Source organism: Gavia stellata, chromosome 22 (assembly GCF_030936135.1).
Source record: "Gavia stellata isolate bGavSte3 chromosome 22, bGavSte3.hap2, whole genome shotgun sequence".
Classification (NCBI taxonomy): domain Eukaryota; kingdom Metazoa; phylum Chordata; class Aves; order Gaviiformes; family Gaviidae; genus Gavia; species Gavia stellata.
The window spans coordinates 11490086-11507500 of record NC_082615.1 but is presented as its reverse complement, the minus strand read 5'-3'; the positions used below and the strand labels follow the sequence as shown (position 1 = coordinate 11507500).

Here is a 17415-nt window from a genome sequence, read left to right as displayed (position 1 = left end):
TAAGCTAGGACTTGAACTCAAGCCTCCAAAGTTAACACAAAGCTAATCCATTACGCCTCTTAGAGGATACATTATTAATGAGGTGGTAGAAACTAAGAGGCGTAAAGGAAAACACAATATATGGATGGAAAAAAAGAGACTGATTGCATTTAAGAATTTAAATCATTTTATTGCTTTACCTGCCATTAGGACAATCTATAACAAAAGGAATATAATATAATATATTAGCACATACAGTAAATCAGACTTATATAGTCAGGTAACAATACAAAAATGGTCCTCTGGTTGACTATAGCTTTCTAGGGCAATAGACTTCATAAATTCGCTAAAGGTGGACTAGCAAAAAATTACTTCTAAAGCCCTGAATGTTAGCTAAGGCAAAACTATGCCAATTGTTGTTTCAAACATATTTAAATTGCACACAAAGGTAAAGCTATAACTGTGATTAATATTTAACTCAGACTTAGCTGATTTATCTTAAAATCTTGTAGGTAAAACTACAAAAGGGAGTAAACAGCAAGCTAAAAAGATGCAGTAGTGAAACTTGATTAGAAAGCCTTATATAAAAAAAATGTGCATTTTTTTGTGGAGCTCTAACTAGTTTACACAGTTTTTGGTGCTTTAAAATAACACAAAAAACACATATGAAGAAAAAACCCGGATAGAGTCAAAACTTAAGAAAACAGTTTTACCAAAAAAAAAAAAAAGTAGCATTTGCTTACTCCTTAAGGACTCTGGCAGAAATCCTCTACACTCGGTGTCTTCTGAATAGAGAACTCAAAACCACAAGCTTTTAAATCCCATTATTGGGATATCAGGTTTGGAAATACCCTGAAACCTTTTGTAAAGGCTCGATACCCTCAGCATTATGTTGCCTCAATTAGCAGGCTCTTTCTGATTATCTACATGCCTGGGAGAAAGTGTGTTGAATTTGAATCCTCATCACCTCAGAAAGGAAATAAAATGAGGGCTCCATCGTTAGAAGTCGTTGCACAACAAATGCAAAACTGCTTGCTGTCACTCCCAAATACAAACCTACACTACTTTATATAAATTACAGTTTAAAGGAAACCTTAAAAATCGCCTACCATTATTGAACCGTGGAATTCAGTAAAAACTTTTGGGAAGTATTGGTGCGCACAGAATAATGGAACACAAAGCTGGTAAATACTGAAATACACTTAAGACTCTGCGACATATTGAACTTGGAAAAAAGAGTATGACGTGTGTGTCATGTAAATTCCATAAGCAAGGAAAGAGAATGCACCTTTTGTATTTAAACTAGATTTATAATTGACCATTTTAAAAATTATGAATTGACTGATTTAAAAACTTAAATAACTGAGCATTGCAGGAAGGTTAAAACATTCACTTTTTCTGCCTCATTCTGTACCAAGAATAATGGCATCTATACAGATCAGCAATTTTGCCACCTGCAACTGACGCTGGCCATAAATACTCAACATTTATTTTCCCTGGTTACAAAGGGTCACCTGAACCGATGATCTTTTTTTTTTAAAGTCAACTGAGGAATACAAAGCAAGCAAGAGTCACAGGGAAAATAAAGTGTTTGCTTCCAATTTCTATACCAACCTAAGTACTTGAACATTATAACAGCTGGACAGCTGCACCATTCTTACACCAACCTACGTACTAGAGACCAAAGTTAGGCATTTAATGTAACATTTGGTTCTTGCCACTTTGAACAGGAAGAGTTCTAAATGGCATATCTATCACTGAAGAAAGAACAAGAAAAAAAAATCAGTTGTGGCAAGTCAGCAAATTAAGTAACAACTGCAGTAGTTCACCAGAACTATTAACCTCGAAAGCTTTGATTTACACTTGACAAAAACATAACTAAGCAATCTTAAACCAGCAGACACAGGAACATTTATACTGTTAAATTCCAACTGTGGCTTTCTTAGCAGCTGATGCCTCACGATTGAACCCAGGATTACAGTACCCAGAAAATTAAAAAACAGAAAACCCCAAGCCCCAAGAAGCTCAATTACAAGGGCAGTTCTCATTTGAAAAGAAATACAGCAGATTATGACCACAGCCTTAAAATCTGTCCAACAACGAGAAAACACCTTTAAAAATAATTTTTCCCCTCTCTACTGTCACCTCCTTACTCTATGGCAATTGGCATGGTGCCAGGAGATCTCTCCCTCGCTGGAGCAAGGCTGCATTTGCCTGAGTTGGACACTGTTGCACAGAGAGAAGCCGTAAGAGCAAACATCTCCATAGAACTTTTTCTATTAATTTAATGGGACAGAGAGCACAGAACTAATATGCTCTAAATTAAAAATAGTGCCATGATAAGCAATTTTTTTTTTCTTTTTTTAAACAGACAGGAAGCTGCAAATGCCAGTGGCAATGTGGCTCTGCACAAGGGTAATAAAGCAGTCTGCATTCGTGAAGCATGTTTTGGATAGGGAGGAAGGTTTCAGACAGACAGCGATACAAAACTGTTATACTGCTGGATGTTTCGCTTGAGAATATCCGAGCACGGACCCAGGACACGTTCAAATCGGGGTCGGTCAAGCTTTACACATTTCAACAGGCCACGAGCAACAACTGTGGCAGCACGGGGACGGTTCATCAACAGAGCTATTTCACCTAGGACAACAGGAAAGTGTGAACAGTGTTAAAAATCAACATGCAAAAGAGCCAAAGAAATTACCCTACTGTATTTTAAACCGCTTCAGGAATGGAACAGAAAGTAATTCAGGTTTTAACACTGATCAGAACAAGTATCTTTGTAGTTACATTAGAAGCAGCTGTGAAGGCAGTTTAAAAAAAAACACTTGATAATTTTTTTATTAAAAAGCCCATCTGCATTCAAGTCTCTCTGAAGAAGGCCTAAAGAATTTTCAACATTGGTTCCATTTGAGAAAAAGGTCATGTTTCAATTAGCCACATAATTTTCCTAGTCAACAAGTAGTTATTTTTCTAATATGTAAAGTATGCTACTGTTCAATTCTGATATTTCTAGGAAACTCAGGACAAGACCATAGTATTGAAGTAAAAAAAAACATTACTGCGCAAGACAGAAGCCTTTGACCCATAGCTAGCCAGAATCGAGAATCTGACACTGCCGTGGGGCTGTGGAAGATTACTATCTTGAGGTCCCATTGGATCCCCATCTCATAAGTTATGCACAAACATGCCAAAAGCTTTGTTTCAAATACCTGTTAAAACTGCTAAACAACATACTTGGAAGTGAAGTTTTCAACAAGTCCCTGTTTCCATGGGTGACAACAGCTACCCCTAACATTCCTAGCACTATGTGTGAAAGAAACCGCAGCATCAGCTTTTGGATTTGTTTTTAAGCAGTTGGGCTGGTTATCTCCATGTTCAGGACTGAAGAAAGAACTCAGCGCTCCTCAGAGAATCAATCTGCCTGCATTATCAGAAGGGATCTTCAAAAGAAATGAGAAAAACTTTTCCTCTGTGCCCAATTAAAACTCTTGGACTCACTAGCCTCCAAAACACAGGCTTGCAAAAGAGTAAGTAGGTTCTAAGGGAGAGTTAAACCCTTGGGGGACAGGTCTGCAGCACCTGAACACAATGGTGGAGATAAACGTTTAGTTTAAGAGTGGGAAGCTCAAGAGTACACATCAAGGGAAATACTAGAACAGCCTGAAACTTGACATACATGGAATAAACATCTAGTACTAGATACTGAGCTAAGCAGACCTTTGGTCAGATCCAGTACTATTAGTGCACTCTCAAGTACATCCCAATTCCGGCCTTGCAACAGAGTATTTGTTGATTACATCATCTGCAAAGCTGAAAAACTAAACAGACAACCAGAAGGCTTTAGCAAGAGGACTGCTTAGAAGGAGTAATAAGGAGAGAGAACCTACCTTAAACATGAGAAAAAAGTTAGGTTTGGGTTGTTTGTGGGTTTTTTTGGGTTTGTTTTGTTTTGAGAGAGGGAAGTATTTAAACATTAAATAGTAGGTTCTGAACAGGTTGCTTGCTTTGTTTCAGAACTGCAAGCCACTTTTCTTCTGAACCCAAAATAAGGCCGCCAGGAGTATCTTGTTATATACTGTTATATTATACTCCAAGAAGACTCTGTAAGCGTACATATCCAGTCCTTCTCTGTGATCCAAAGTAAATCAACATGCACTAGACAAGTGATTAGTTCCATTTGATGATTATTTCAAAGTCTTCATAAGCAAGTATTTATAACAGGATCTTAGCCCTTTTCTTTGCCAGCACATGTAGGCTTTTTCAAGTCAAAGCAACTTATATGCCACGTAACTGAGAAAAGACCCCAATCTACACTTGGGAGACTACATCCAGAGTACCCCAACTCAGTTTCTGGGTTCCCAGTACAAGATGCTGACAAAGCAGAGCAAGTCCAGCAGTGCTACCCAGACGGTAAGGGGACCGCAGCTCAGGATGTACAAAGAGATGCTGAAAAGAGGTGGGTTAGTCTGACCTGGAGAAAAGAAGGCTAAGGTGGGAATCTTATTGCTGTCTTCAGCTACATAATGAGTGATTATACAGACAAAACTAGACTGCTCTCTGCACAGTGAAAGGCAGAGAGAAAGCAACAAGTTGCAGAACAGGAAATTCCTGTCAGGCATAAAGGAAAAAAAAAAAAATACTTCCCAACAAGGCTGGTTAAACAGTGAAAGAAATTGCCCAGAGAGGTTGTAGGATCTCCATCCCTGGAGACACAAGAGACTCAACCGGACACAGCCCTGAGCAACATGATGCAATTTCAAAGTTAGCTATGCTCAGAGTAGGGAGGTCACACCAAATCACCACCAGGCCCCTTCTAAATTAAAGTACTCTAGAACAATCACATTTCTGTGACATGCGTGCACACCTGAATGCCAAGTGACTCTGATACTCACCTGACATTGAGTGAAACCACAAGAGTTAGCCAAAACAGTAATTAAGCAAATCCATCCCATCACTATCATCCACAGCAGTCATCAACACAGCATGGGTAAAATGGTGACAGTGGTGTATGCCATCATAATGTCACTATGTAACTCACCAAAATAATCAGAAGGTGCCAGTCTGCCCACTTCAACAAATTCTTCATTTTCTGATCGACGCTGTAACACTGCAGCTGTGCCCTTTAATAAATCACAGCAATTAAACAATTGGAATTTCCAGCATCAATTGAAACGTTGAATTGCAGAAGGAATTTTCAGAAATAACTGTTATGATGTCTCAGTCTTTAAAAACCACTTCACAGTCCTTGCATAGTTCAGACTGCTCTGTAAAAACAGCTGGTACTCCCTCCTCTCTAAGCATAAAACATTACATATCCACAGCACTGAATTCTTACTGGTTTTTCTCATAATACTAAGAATATTACAGTATGACTAGCAAAAGAAAAAAAAAACAGGCAGAAGACAGCTAGTAATGTCTTGCTAGTGGTATCACTATCTAGAACAGGTCTCTTCTGAAAAAGATAAACAAGTTTCTGGCTGAAACTTGTTACTTTTTTCCTGGAAGTACCATTTGTAAAAATAGCAAAACTAAATATAAGCTTCTGCATATCCAGCAAGATTATATTTCTTTAGCAATTCTCTACAAGTACGTTCTTACATTTCATTTTTCTCCAAGTGTCTATTTAAGGGCAGAATAAGCCACTAAAAAAAAAAAAAAAAAAAGGAGAGTTCTGAGCTTTTAATTTTGACCTTACCTCCAAGATAATGAAGAACTCGTCTCCTGGCTCTCCCTGGACCACAATCTTTTGCCCATCCTCAAACTGTACTGGTTCCAATGCATCAGCTACAGTGAGACGCTCCCACTTGTCCAGAGATTCTATAGAGTTAATAGTTCATTAACAGAGTATCTTTTCAAGGTACAAATTATACTTTTTGCTCTATCCTTATCCAGAGGTCAGCCTATTTCTGGAGACGTTTGTGCATCAGTTATCAAGACTTGAATCAGAATTATTTTGCAATTATGCAGAAGAGCACTACAGACTTTGCAGTCAATTTTAAGAGATTACCACAATAATGCTGGGTAACAGCTTTATTACAATATGGCAATTTATTCCACTTCAGAACAAAAATCTTCTCACTTACCCAATATAGATACTTTACTAAGGAATTCCTCATACATCTTTCTCTTTCTCAAAGTACTCCCCTACAAAAAAAAAAAGCACACCAAGTAAGTTTTCCTTCTACTTCATGTTTTACATGAGGCTTCAAATAAAACTTAAGACAAAAATATAACCAGACATACCATATCCTGTCTCAGACCCCAAACCCACAAGATTAAGTTTTCAAATTTCATTATTTCAGTAATATTCCAGAGTTCAGCAACCTTCATAAAGTACTTAGCATTTACTGCAGCCTTAATGTTTCTTAAATGCATTCTTACTGTATAACCTTACCAAAATTCACAAATATGCTCACTGCTGTTCACACACACTACTTACAAATAGCAACCTTAAATAGACAGCAGAATCAAAACTGACAAGTTAACCAGTAGGTATCATATTTTGAGTCCGGTTTAATATTGCATTGGTATTGTTTTGTTCACTAATGCAAGATTCCCCCTTGCGCCATGCCTGACAGACATAAGCTGAGTGATCAGCTTTCTGATTACAAAAGAGATAGCAGGATTTTCAACAAATAACTCCAGCAAAGGACAGGCAGAGATAAAACGTCAAACGACCAGTATAAGTTGAGTACATAGTAAAACCAAAAGCATAATTCCAGGTTAGCACACAGCTCCTCGAGCCAATGGCATAAACCACACATCAGCTAGAAAAATACTTGCCATCAGGATCCTTCTATAGCTATCTCTATCAATGCCCCACAACTTCACATTTGTCTTCGCTTTGACGGTTGCAGCGCGGGGAGTTCCATATATAAGGGCAAGTTCTCCAAAGCTTCCACCCTCACCAACACTGGTTGCCCACTCGCTGTTCACATAAACCTGAAAGGCAGTACACGGTGATAAGCCAAGGCCCACCATGTCTCGTGAACTGGTCAGAGACAACATGAAGCTCCTGCCACCCCGTATTTCCTTTATGGTAAAGGGAAATTCTCACATCTGTACAGTCAGAGTTCACCATTTCAGGGTTTCATCGACACTTCACAGCCAACCCCCGTCCCACGTCCATGAAATTTTTACTTTCATCAAAGGGACTCTCTTCTACATCCCATGCACAGAGACTACACACATAGACTCCTGAGACCGTTTGATAGGAAATAAAATCTCAACAAGGTCTCTGTCAGAGAATGCTATGGATTAGTTGGATTGGAAAATAAAAAGTCTGGTCATTCTTAAAGCCTGTCCCACACCTGAGCCAGACTCCACCATGCACTTGTAAAGCACCAATATTGTGTTGGTATCCAAATCATTCATTTTGAAACTCAACACAACTCAGGGTCTGTGCAGCCAGACGGAGCCATTAAGGAGCAAAGAGGCTCCAAAGCAAAATAAGCTTCTACAAGTAAGAACTTATTATGAGAAAAGCTGCTAAAGGAAGGACCTGTAGAAGAGGCCTACAAATATCAGACTACTCCTCTGCTAGGGATGAACATGTAATTAATAAACTACCAATAATGCTTACATCCATTTCTCCTTGATCAACAACATAGAAGTTATCACCTTCATCACCTAAGGAAGAAAAAAAAAAAAATGAATACACACTAGAAAGAGTAAAGATATGCAAGCATTCATGTTTCACAGAATTGGCATCTCTGCCAACTCTGATGTTTAGAATCCAATAAGGTTGGCAGAGACAAATTTTGCACAGCTTATAAGGTGAAATTTCACATTTTACTGCTTTCACACTCCTCTCAGTCCTGTGAAAGAGGACATCTACTGGTATGCAGGAGATCAGCAGCATTTCCAGGATTACTGGAAAGGCATACCGAATCCATTAACTGACATAACGTGTTCTACTGAGCCATCAAATGACAATCTTTCCAACAGGCAACATATGCAATGAAACCACATCTTCTTACAACTGCTCCACACCTCCCTTTAGTAGGAGCTGTGCTTCAGGTAACATAACAAGAAAAGGTCACTGCATCCAGACAATGTTTTTATTTTCAAAAAACACCCAAAAACTAACAAGAGCACTAGGCCACAGTCTGCTCACCATCACCAACTTGTACATCAATGTGAACACTGTCACTTGCCTTGCTGTATGACAGTCTCTCCTGCGATGTAAGTGACGGGGAACATGGCATCAAAGATGTCACTGAAAAAAGGATATCAAAGTTAGACAACTGCTTGGACAACTGCCATGCGTGCATTCATGTATCTGTACCTTCAACCTGTCAATACTTTTCCTATAACCTCTGTACAGTTACACTGACGGTTGTAAAGAGGCTATGCAGCTCTTCTGAAGTCTCTCCTCTTAAAGAAACTTTCTTTAAGACTACAAAGATTTATTCCTACCTTCTTTCATTATCATCAAGATGGGCAAACAGCACGTTCTTCTCAATAGCTTTGGCCAAAGCAGCCATAGTCTTATAATCTTTTGGAATAACCTAGGATATAATCAGAAAAAGTAATTCATTTTTTTCAAGAAAAATTTCTGCATTCCCCAAGGTAAATAAATTCTCTGAATTGCTACAAAACACTGGCTGAGTTTTTCCAGTTTCTTTCAAGCACTATAGATCTAAAAACAAATATAGTCAATGTTTACAGCCAGTTTGTGCAGAAGGTAAATAAAATCTTGTATTATTTTATGCAACTGTAAAAGCATCATTCCATGCTAAGTTTACAATTTTTTTTGCAAGAGTAGAAGTACTGTTCAACTTGTGTTTTCCTATGAATAGCAGCAAGTCTGCTCTGCCACGAGGCTAAATGTAATGTTGTTGCAGCTGTTGAAGCACCTTGTTTATATATAATATATAAATATATGTACATCTAAATATATATTACTTCAAAGAGAACAGGTCTAAGTTATGCATAAATGGTTTAACTGCACAACAGTTTATTCTAACCTCCAATTCAACAGCTACATACACAGGTCTGCTTTTTTACAGTTATCACAAGACTTAACAGGCTACAGGAGCTTAGTGCTATTTAATCCACTGGATAGAAAGTGGTCTTAGATAAACTCTTGGGTTGTAGATGCAGTTTTTAGCAACGTTTAAAAGTTAGAGCACCTTTCTAACATAAGATGCAGCATCCTCTTCTGTGTAGACTTCTGCACTGATGGCCCCACGCCTTCTTCGACCCTTAACCACAGGGTTCATAGGAGGAGGAGGAGAGATTTCATCCTCCCGTGAGTCTGAGCGAGAACCAGACTTCTGTTGATTCAACAACTGTTTTGTTTCCTCCTGAACAGGAAGGAAGACATGTTTGTGTCACATAATCCAGTAAAGAAAAAAGTCGTTATATATCATATTCCAATTTAGTCTGCCAGTGCAAGGGAGCTTCCTGTGTACTATTTCTCCAATGTTAAGGCAAACAGGAGACTACAGCAACCAAGATCAAAGGCCTTTCAAAACAGATGGTAGATATGCCTTTCATTCATAACATTCATATCACAATGGTGTTTATTTTAATAAGTTACACTAATAGTTTACTAAATTAAGACATATAAGCAAGTTGATTTTACTTTCCGATAGTGTACTCAACAGGCAATGAAGATATTCTGCAAATGCTAAAGACATTTTCCCAACTGTAAATCCTGGAGTTCTTTCCCTCAGCTGCAAGGTGTTAAGCCTTTTTTGATTTAAAAGACAGAAGAGCAATTCCTCAGAAATCCATGTTACATGAGAAGCTTTTGAAACAAGGTCAAGTCATGGACCAACCTGATACTCAATAACCAACAGTTATTTTAGGAGAAAGAAATATGAACACTGCTTAAAAAAAAGAGCTGGAGGAAGGATGCTAGAGGCCAAACTGTAGGTTTTTTCCACAAACCACGGATCTGTCAACTTTGCATGATGTTACACATTTTCCTTATTTCCCTCAGTTACCTGTTGCGCTGTGTTGTAGCGATACTGTAGAAGACTAGTGTACTTAGAATAAAATGAAGTCTAAATAACTTGACACACAGAAATTTGGTTCTTCTATGTACCAGAAGATTCACCGTAATCAACTAAAATCAGGTTAAAAACACAACAAAAAAGCCAACCTTAGAGCCAGAGCATTTGCATCATAACAGCTCAAATGACTTTCCCAGTGTTAAGGAAACAGGGGTTTGGGATGTGCCTTAAAAGAATAAGGAGTCATCTGTTCCCTGAGAGCTCCCGGCACTTTTAAAAGCTGGGTTTGTCCCAGTGTCCTTGATCGAACCGTACCCGGCCCAGCTGGGCAGCTTGCTGCTTGGCTGCCACCCTCCACTCCGGAGGTGCACAGGCGCTATGTATAACAGCAGCACTTTGAGGAAAGGGACATCAGATACGGTGAGTTTACATTTTACACCTCTCAGATAGCCAAAGAGCAAGCACTGATCCGTTGAATTACATTTCACTTCCTGCTTTTTGCCCATTGATAGAATAGTGCCACATTTCCAAATGATGGGGGCAAAACATATTTAAAACCTTGTTTCTAACTTCTGATTTTAGAGAAACAAGTTTCAACTGAAACGTTGTTAAAAATAGCTTGAGCAGTAGTAAGTGTTCGGTTTAAACTGCCTCACTACAAAGTGAGCAACACCACCAACCACAGAAACATACTGTTCGGTCATAAACAGAATACTTAACCCATCAAAAAAAATTGACACTTTCGAAATAAGTGAACACCAGCTGCTGTATTTTTTCCAGTATCACATAAAATATAAAATATTGAGATCCTGTAAATTTCTGAGATAGAAGCACTTCAGCAGCATTTAGCTAGGGAGCTGTGTATCAAAACACTGCTCAACAAGAGACTCACCAGGGTAATGGGACCCACTCAAGGAACAAGAAAACCGCACTAACAAAAAATACAACTGGTAACTTCTTTCTGAGCTGAGATTTAACGTTAGTATATTAAAAAGAAGTACATTAAGGTAGGGTGTGGACACAGAAACAAGTTACAGGTGGGTAGGATAATACATTAACTTAAAATATACCAGCTATTCTAAATAATCTATATACACACTCCTTGAGAGGAAGATTATCGCTGAATGAGACAAATCTCCGTACATTCACATTACACAGCGCAAGACACTGTGCCATGGAGTGACATGCTAAAATCTCATTGTTTTCATAGCGGTAGCTTTTCAAGTATTCATCTTTTTAAAATACACCTTTTATAATTTCTGATACTAAACCACATACATTACACCACCGGATCAGAAAAAAATTACACTACGCCCTGAAGAAAGCGTGGCAGTTGTTATTCTCAGTTACCTTAGAATTTAGCCAGTGTTTATGAGTGAGAAAATGTATCTGTTCAGGTTTAGAAGCTCCTCAAATTAAACACATAATGGAAAGAGGCATTCATTTTGCTCTGTACTGATCGGTATAACCATTACCAGGCTTTTAAAAAGGTTTAGTAATAAAGTTAGTCTATTACATCCAAGTGCTGATCCTGATGAAGCAGTTCAGAGTTTTCAGTGTCAGTGACCACTAACTGTAAATTTTATTCTTCCTGACAAGTAAGAAATAGTTATTAAGTCCATTTAAATTATTACAAGTAAGAAATATTAAAGGGATGAGACTTCACATACTCATATTTAAGTCTATCGGCTACTGAAGACGACTTTACAGTTTCAGAATTATGTTTTACACTGTATAGTCTGGCATCTAGTAATTGTCATTACACCAGAAACAGTCTCAACTTCTTCTGGCTAATTAGTATTTAAATTATAGCAGCTCTCCAGGTATTTAAAAAAATAATCAAACACTCAGAATGTAAAAAAGCAGTGTTAAAAGCTGCACCATAAATTCACAACTGCACAGTATATCCTTCTTAAGTACCATGTTTTGCAAAAGAAACACTTAGGACATAGGAAAATATTTAGGTATGTATCTGTGGAGACAGGGCAGATGGTGGGGAACAGGTACAGCAACGAGATGTCAGTCACACTTTATAATTGCAGCTTTCTATAAAGCCTAATACGCACATAACTGAATTATACACAATATTTCAAATGTGCACTTATCCCAGCGGACAGCCACATCCAATATCCAAGATTCATCTGGCATGCTGTAATAATGATCTCTACATTAAATTTCCATAGCTCAAAATGCATTACACAGCCAAGCACAGCACTGGATAGCTATTTGCTTTTAGTATGCATTGGTGTTACCAGACATGTTTGCACAGCAAAAAGAACAGAGGCCTTGGTATACCACAGGCAGATAAAATAAAAACATTTATACAATCAACGTGTAGTAATTAGATTAATGTAACAGCTTTCATAACTCAGGACATCTGAATTCCTAAAGTAGCTATAACAATCTCAGAGGCAGTAATTTTAACGTTTCCAAACAAATTCAAACGCATGTTTAAATGTCTTCAATGTATTTTAATAACATGACAGTGAATCAGCTCTGTGTGCGCGCGCTGTGGCAGAGATGACTTGTCAGGATAACTAGAGAGAAAATAGCAACCTCGCTTCAGTTTTAAATGCTGCTCCTTCAAAATTCAATCTTAACCAAAAAAACCCCAAACAGAACTGTATCTCAACCTCAATTTTGTCCAATCTAACAGATGAACAGATTTAGAAAGTGTATTGAAAAGCTGCTCTGCTTTATTAAAGATGTAACAGACATTACTTCTGGAAGGTGAAACAGATTCCCTTTGAAACGTTTTTGCTCTAGCAGGGCTAAGTACCAGGTTAGAGCTGGTTAATAATAGTACTTAGCATTTGTGCTTTCCAGACATGGCTGTCAGAGGAGTTTGCTAACATAGCACAGGATGTTCACTGTTCTGTTACTTGATAGCTGTTAAGGTACCACATTACCTGGTTAAACTAAGACCAAACCATTAGACTGAAATTACTTAGGGAAAGCTGTAGCAATTTTTAAATTCAAGAAGGCAAGAAGAAAAATGCTACAGTTTCAGTTTTAGCTATAGCTGCACTAGTGGGTATGTATAACCCATGCCAACACAACTCATAATAAAACACCCTGACCAACATTGTAAGATTAATTTAAGGGGAAAAAAACATTACCTAATCAGTTTTATTTTCACCTTCCTTGTAGGCTGACAGAGTACATAGACAGCCTATTTGCTCCAGAATAAAATCATCAAGAGTTATTCAATTCCAGAATACATGTGACTGAGTTCAGAGCTAGACTTGTTGTCTTGCTAAAAACAAATTAAGTTTTCTTCAATCTTAAAATACCGCATGTTCACTACAAGTCCACTACACAAAAGCATCCAAATATTCCTATTTTACACCCCTACGTATGGATTGGTTTACAATTTGTTCTAAGTGCAGTAATGCAGTTTACTTTGTAAAGTTTTGTACATCAACATTTGTGGTCATGTTTTAAAAAACTATCAGTACTTAGAAACTCCAGAACCCAAGGTGAGGAAGGAGACACAGTAACAGAGAGGGACAATGGATTTTTGAGAACCTGATTACTACCTGGTTTGCTGCTGGTATCTGGTATTCTCTCTGAAAGAGAATGTACTCAAGCTGCAATCACACACACACAAAAAAAAAAAGTCAGACATATTATAGAGTTCTTGTTCATTTAATAAGCAAAATGTTCCTCAAATACATTGCGAGTATAGGAGGTTAGCTTGCAGCATTTGGTCATTTTCTAGTATCTACCTTCAATACTTCCATTAAAAGATAATTTCCACTACACACACTTATCTATAGTGTTAATTTCTTTCTTCTTTACAGCAGCAACTTGTAACCAGCTAGAATAAAAATATATATATATATACGTCCCATATACAAGTACTGAAAGCAGCACCTGGAAATGACTGCTGTACAAGGTCACAGCTACATTATTTACTAATGGTGTATTCTGAATAGAGTCGCTGTATCTAACCTTTCCTCTGTGTTAGCCTTTAAAACCTCCCATTTTCATAGCAGCTTCTTTTCCTATCTGCTTAGATATCAATATATAAGATGAACAGTTCAAAAGAATATGAAATCACTGTTTCAAATATGACCACTGAGATGACAAAATGCTTTCCATTCGCAAGATCCCAGAATGCTTCCAACAACAACAACAAAAACACCAAAGAGACCTTGAGGACAAATGCAAGAGGAGCAACAATGCCTAACACCAACACGGCGCTCCCAAGAGAAGGCAGAAAAAGAAAGGAGAGAAGAAAGCCAAGAGAAGGCTTGCTCTCCTAGAAATGTGGAATACAAGTACTTCTGTTTGACTTCAGCTAGGCCTGGATAACTACCACCAGCCTACTACTTCTGTGCTGTACCCGAATTATTGTAAACTATTTGTCTCAATATAAGAAACCAAACGCCTACCACCAGTAGGTCAAATGCCACGGTTATCTTCTAACTACAGACACAATCGTGTATGCTATCTATTAGCTTCTATGAGTAAGCGTTAGATGGGGATTATATCTGCACCCCAACTGGTTAAGTCTCCTTGACAGCCTATGTTCTGCCCTATGTGCTTTGTTATGACAGAGGTGCTTTTACACCGTGATCAACTACTGGAAAACAGGATTTGTCTTCCAAAAGCATCAGTTCCAATTTCAAACAGCCAATACGAACACCGGTCAAATCTGAAGCTCAGCCTCTAAATCACAAAGAGATGATGTAAATTTAGGTTGTTCCATTCTCCTTCCCTCCCGCTACGTATTTTTACCTTCTCCAATCTTTCAAAGTATTCTCTGAGGAATCCCATGGGTCTTTCAGGTCTCACTGTGCATAATTGTACAATGCAATCCTTCAGAAGTTGCTGGATGTTGTGTTTTTGGACGTAAAGTTCACATTCCCGAAGACTACGCTCCTCCTCGCTGCTGCTGCTGCTAGAAGCTGCCATTGCTGAAGATAAGAGAAACAGAAGGTTAAACAACTAGTGGAAATGAAGACGCAGCTGCCTGATACAGTCAGGCATGTTATGCTGCCTAAAAGAGAGTTATGCTGCATTATCATCTTACTGATATCACAGCATAAAACTACCTTTATCTGTAAGACTAGAAACTAAGCTAAACTGTGAAAGAAAAAGCTATGATCTTACTCAGCACCTGGAAAGAAACAAAAATTCTGGGTGCTCTATAGCCACAGGCACAAAAAGAAAAGCATTTGATTGAGCTGGGAAAGCTTCAACAACTCAAGTCCTGCGAGCACTCAAAGTCAGGGAAGTTTCCACCTAAACTTTCTGCTGATTAAACCTAGTATTTCGTAGGACTGAAGGCTCACTGCACAGAGCTGTATGGGGTCATGGGATGATGGCCAGGAGATAGGTGGGTGGAAGCTGGGAATCTGAGAGGCCAGTATGAAAAGTATTAGGAAGTGAAACATGTTAAGGTTGAAGCCAAAGCCAGTTCACCAAATGCCAAGGCAGAGTCCACTAATAGAAGTTATGGAATTAGGGGCGTTACTCTTAAAAAGCTACTCTCCGCTTTAAATTGGTCTATACTTCATAACTATCTCTGTGGATACACTACAATCCCAAAAATAGTTTTTCAACTGTAAATAAGCAAGAGTACATCTTTAAACACATCTGTTATGATGCCAGGTTTTCAAGAGACTTTAAAATTACAGTATCAGCTGTAACACTTTCAAAAATGTTCTTAAGCCATTCCCCCCCCCCAGGTTATAGAAGCATTGTAAAACATTTTTTTTTTATATATATATATAAAAATATATATATATAAGCATTCCATGTCATTTTTTTAATAAAGCAATTAACATTGAGACAGCTAAATAGGAAAGAATTTCTCAGGGCATTTTTGATGAAATATAAAGAAAGTTACCTGGTACAGGGACAGCGCAACAGCTTATGAATATGCAGTAAGATATGTTGATCCCAGGATCAGCTTTTGAAAGGGAAAAAATGGATTCAGACAAAACAATTTTGAGAGATGACAAGTCACTGAAAAGCCAAGCGGTGCAGTCACATTATGCGTTTTATCCTACTGAAGCAGCAGATGGAGAAACATAGGCAATGTAACACCGTGCCCCTTTGAATTATGCTACTGGAGATTACAGGAGGACTAGAGTTAATACGAAATTGCTAACACTTCAAACAGGTTTCTCTCTTGTCAGGGTTAATCCCTGCATAAGTACACGCAGACAGATGTATTATGTGTTGCATAAACACCAAGTATGGACTTCACATGGACTGAAAAAGTGCCTTAAAGTTCTCCAGTTACTTCTTTTGTTTTGACAACTCGCACAGTGAAGGTCAGTCCTAATTAACAGCCCCAGAGAAACTCGGTGGCTTCATGACAGCCAACCAATTACAATCTATGGAAAAAGCATCGCGCTGCTGAAAGACAGCGGACATGGGTACGGCTGCTCACGAGAACAGCAAGACCCCTGTAGAAAATACCAAAGAAATAATGAAAACTCCAGCGTTTTTACAAGGTATTTTTTCTGCATATTACAAACCCGAAGCTTTCCAGAGCCCCCTAAGGCACGGCTGCCCCCAGACTGCCGCGAACGCCCTGGGCCCGGCCTGCCCGCCCCGGGGCTGCCCTGCCAAGCCAAGCCCGCCCCTCACCGCAGGGCCGGGGCTGCTCGCCGCTCCTCGGAGGCGCCGCCACGGCCCAGCGGTGCGGGCGGGCAGCCCCACGGCCAAAGTAACGCCACGGCGTTCCCGGGGACGCTCACGCAAACCCCCCCCAGCCCTACGCCGGGCCGGGGGATTGTTTTAGCGTCTGAACGCCGCCGTGCCCAGCGCCTGGAGGCGATGGCCAGCGCAGCCCCGGCGCGCCTGCGGGGGCCACACGCAGCGCAGTCGCTCTCCCCTCTCGGACACGGGGGCCTCCAGCTAAGGCCGGGAAGGGGACGCTGCACCCCCCCGCAGCAGGCCCGGGAGCTGCCGGCTCCGGCACCGCGCCGCTCCCCTCAGCAGGGCCGGCCCCCGCCCCCAAGGCCGCAGGCCTCCCGCTCCGCGCCCTTCCCGCCCGGCCTCGACTCTCCACCGCCGCCGCCCCCGCAGGGGCCGCCCCGCCGGGCCGAGTGCCGCCGCTCACCTGGCGCGGGCGGCTCCGCCGGGCCCTCACCGCCCCCCGCCCGTCCCGGCCCAGCCGCGGCCTCAGCGACAGCAGCGGCGGCGGCTCCCACCGGAAACCAACTGGCCCGGCCAATCACCGCCCGCCGTGACGTCAATGCGCCTCGCTCTCACCCAGACCCGTCGCCGCGGTAACCTTAAAGGGGCAGCGCAGGGCGCCGCCGCTCCGCCGGGGCCATGGCAGTGCGGGGAGGGGGCGCGCCTCGCTGAGCGCCGCCTGCGCCTTTAAGGGGCGCGAAGCTGCCGGGGAGAGAACGGCCGGGGCGCTGAGGGGAGCGGGCACCCGCGGCGGGACGGGACGGGCCGGCCCCCGGGGCCGCTGGGTCGCGGCGGGCCGGGCCCCGCGGTTCGG

At 40.5% G+C, this 17415-nt stretch overlaps 1 protein-coding gene across 1 annotated transcript; it reads right to left on the bottom strand.

The window, feature by feature from the left end:
• Positions 1 to 154: 154 nt before the first annotated feature.
• Positions 155 to 17058, bottom strand: PRKAR1A (protein kinase cAMP-dependent type I regulatory subunit alpha). The gene is made up of 12 exons (XM_059828094.1): positions 17026 to 17058; positions 15802 to 15864; positions 14688 to 14866; positions 9117 to 9290; positions 8401 to 8492; positions 8139 to 8200; positions 7565 to 7611; positions 6766 to 6924; positions 6066 to 6126; positions 5678 to 5799; positions 5021 to 5102; positions 155 to 2619 (listed from the first exon to the last, which is right to left on the bottom strand). The coding sequence occupies exons 3-12, from the start codon at positions 14862 to 14864 to the stop codon at positions 2447 to 2449; spliced, it is 1149 nt and encodes a 382-aa protein (XP_059684077.1). The 5' UTR covers positions 14865 to 14866; positions 15802 to 15864; positions 17026 to 17058; the 3' UTR covers positions 155 to 2446.
• Between the last annotated feature and the right edge of the window lie 357 nt (positions 17059 to 17415).

Coding starts and splice junctions, on each gene's coding strand:
- PRKAR1A (XM_059828094.1), bottom strand. CDS start 14,864: ATGGCAGCTTCTAGCAGCAGCAGCAGCGAGGAGGAGCGTAGTCTTCGG. Junction 9,291..14,687: donor ACTTTGAAAGATTGGAGAAG/GTAAAAATACGT, acceptor CTTCCTGTTCAG/GAGGAAACAAAACAGTTGTT. Junction 6,925..7,564: donor TTGATCAAGGAGAAATGGAT/GTAAGCATTATT, acceptor ACTGCCTTTCAG/GTTTATGTGAACAGCGAGTG.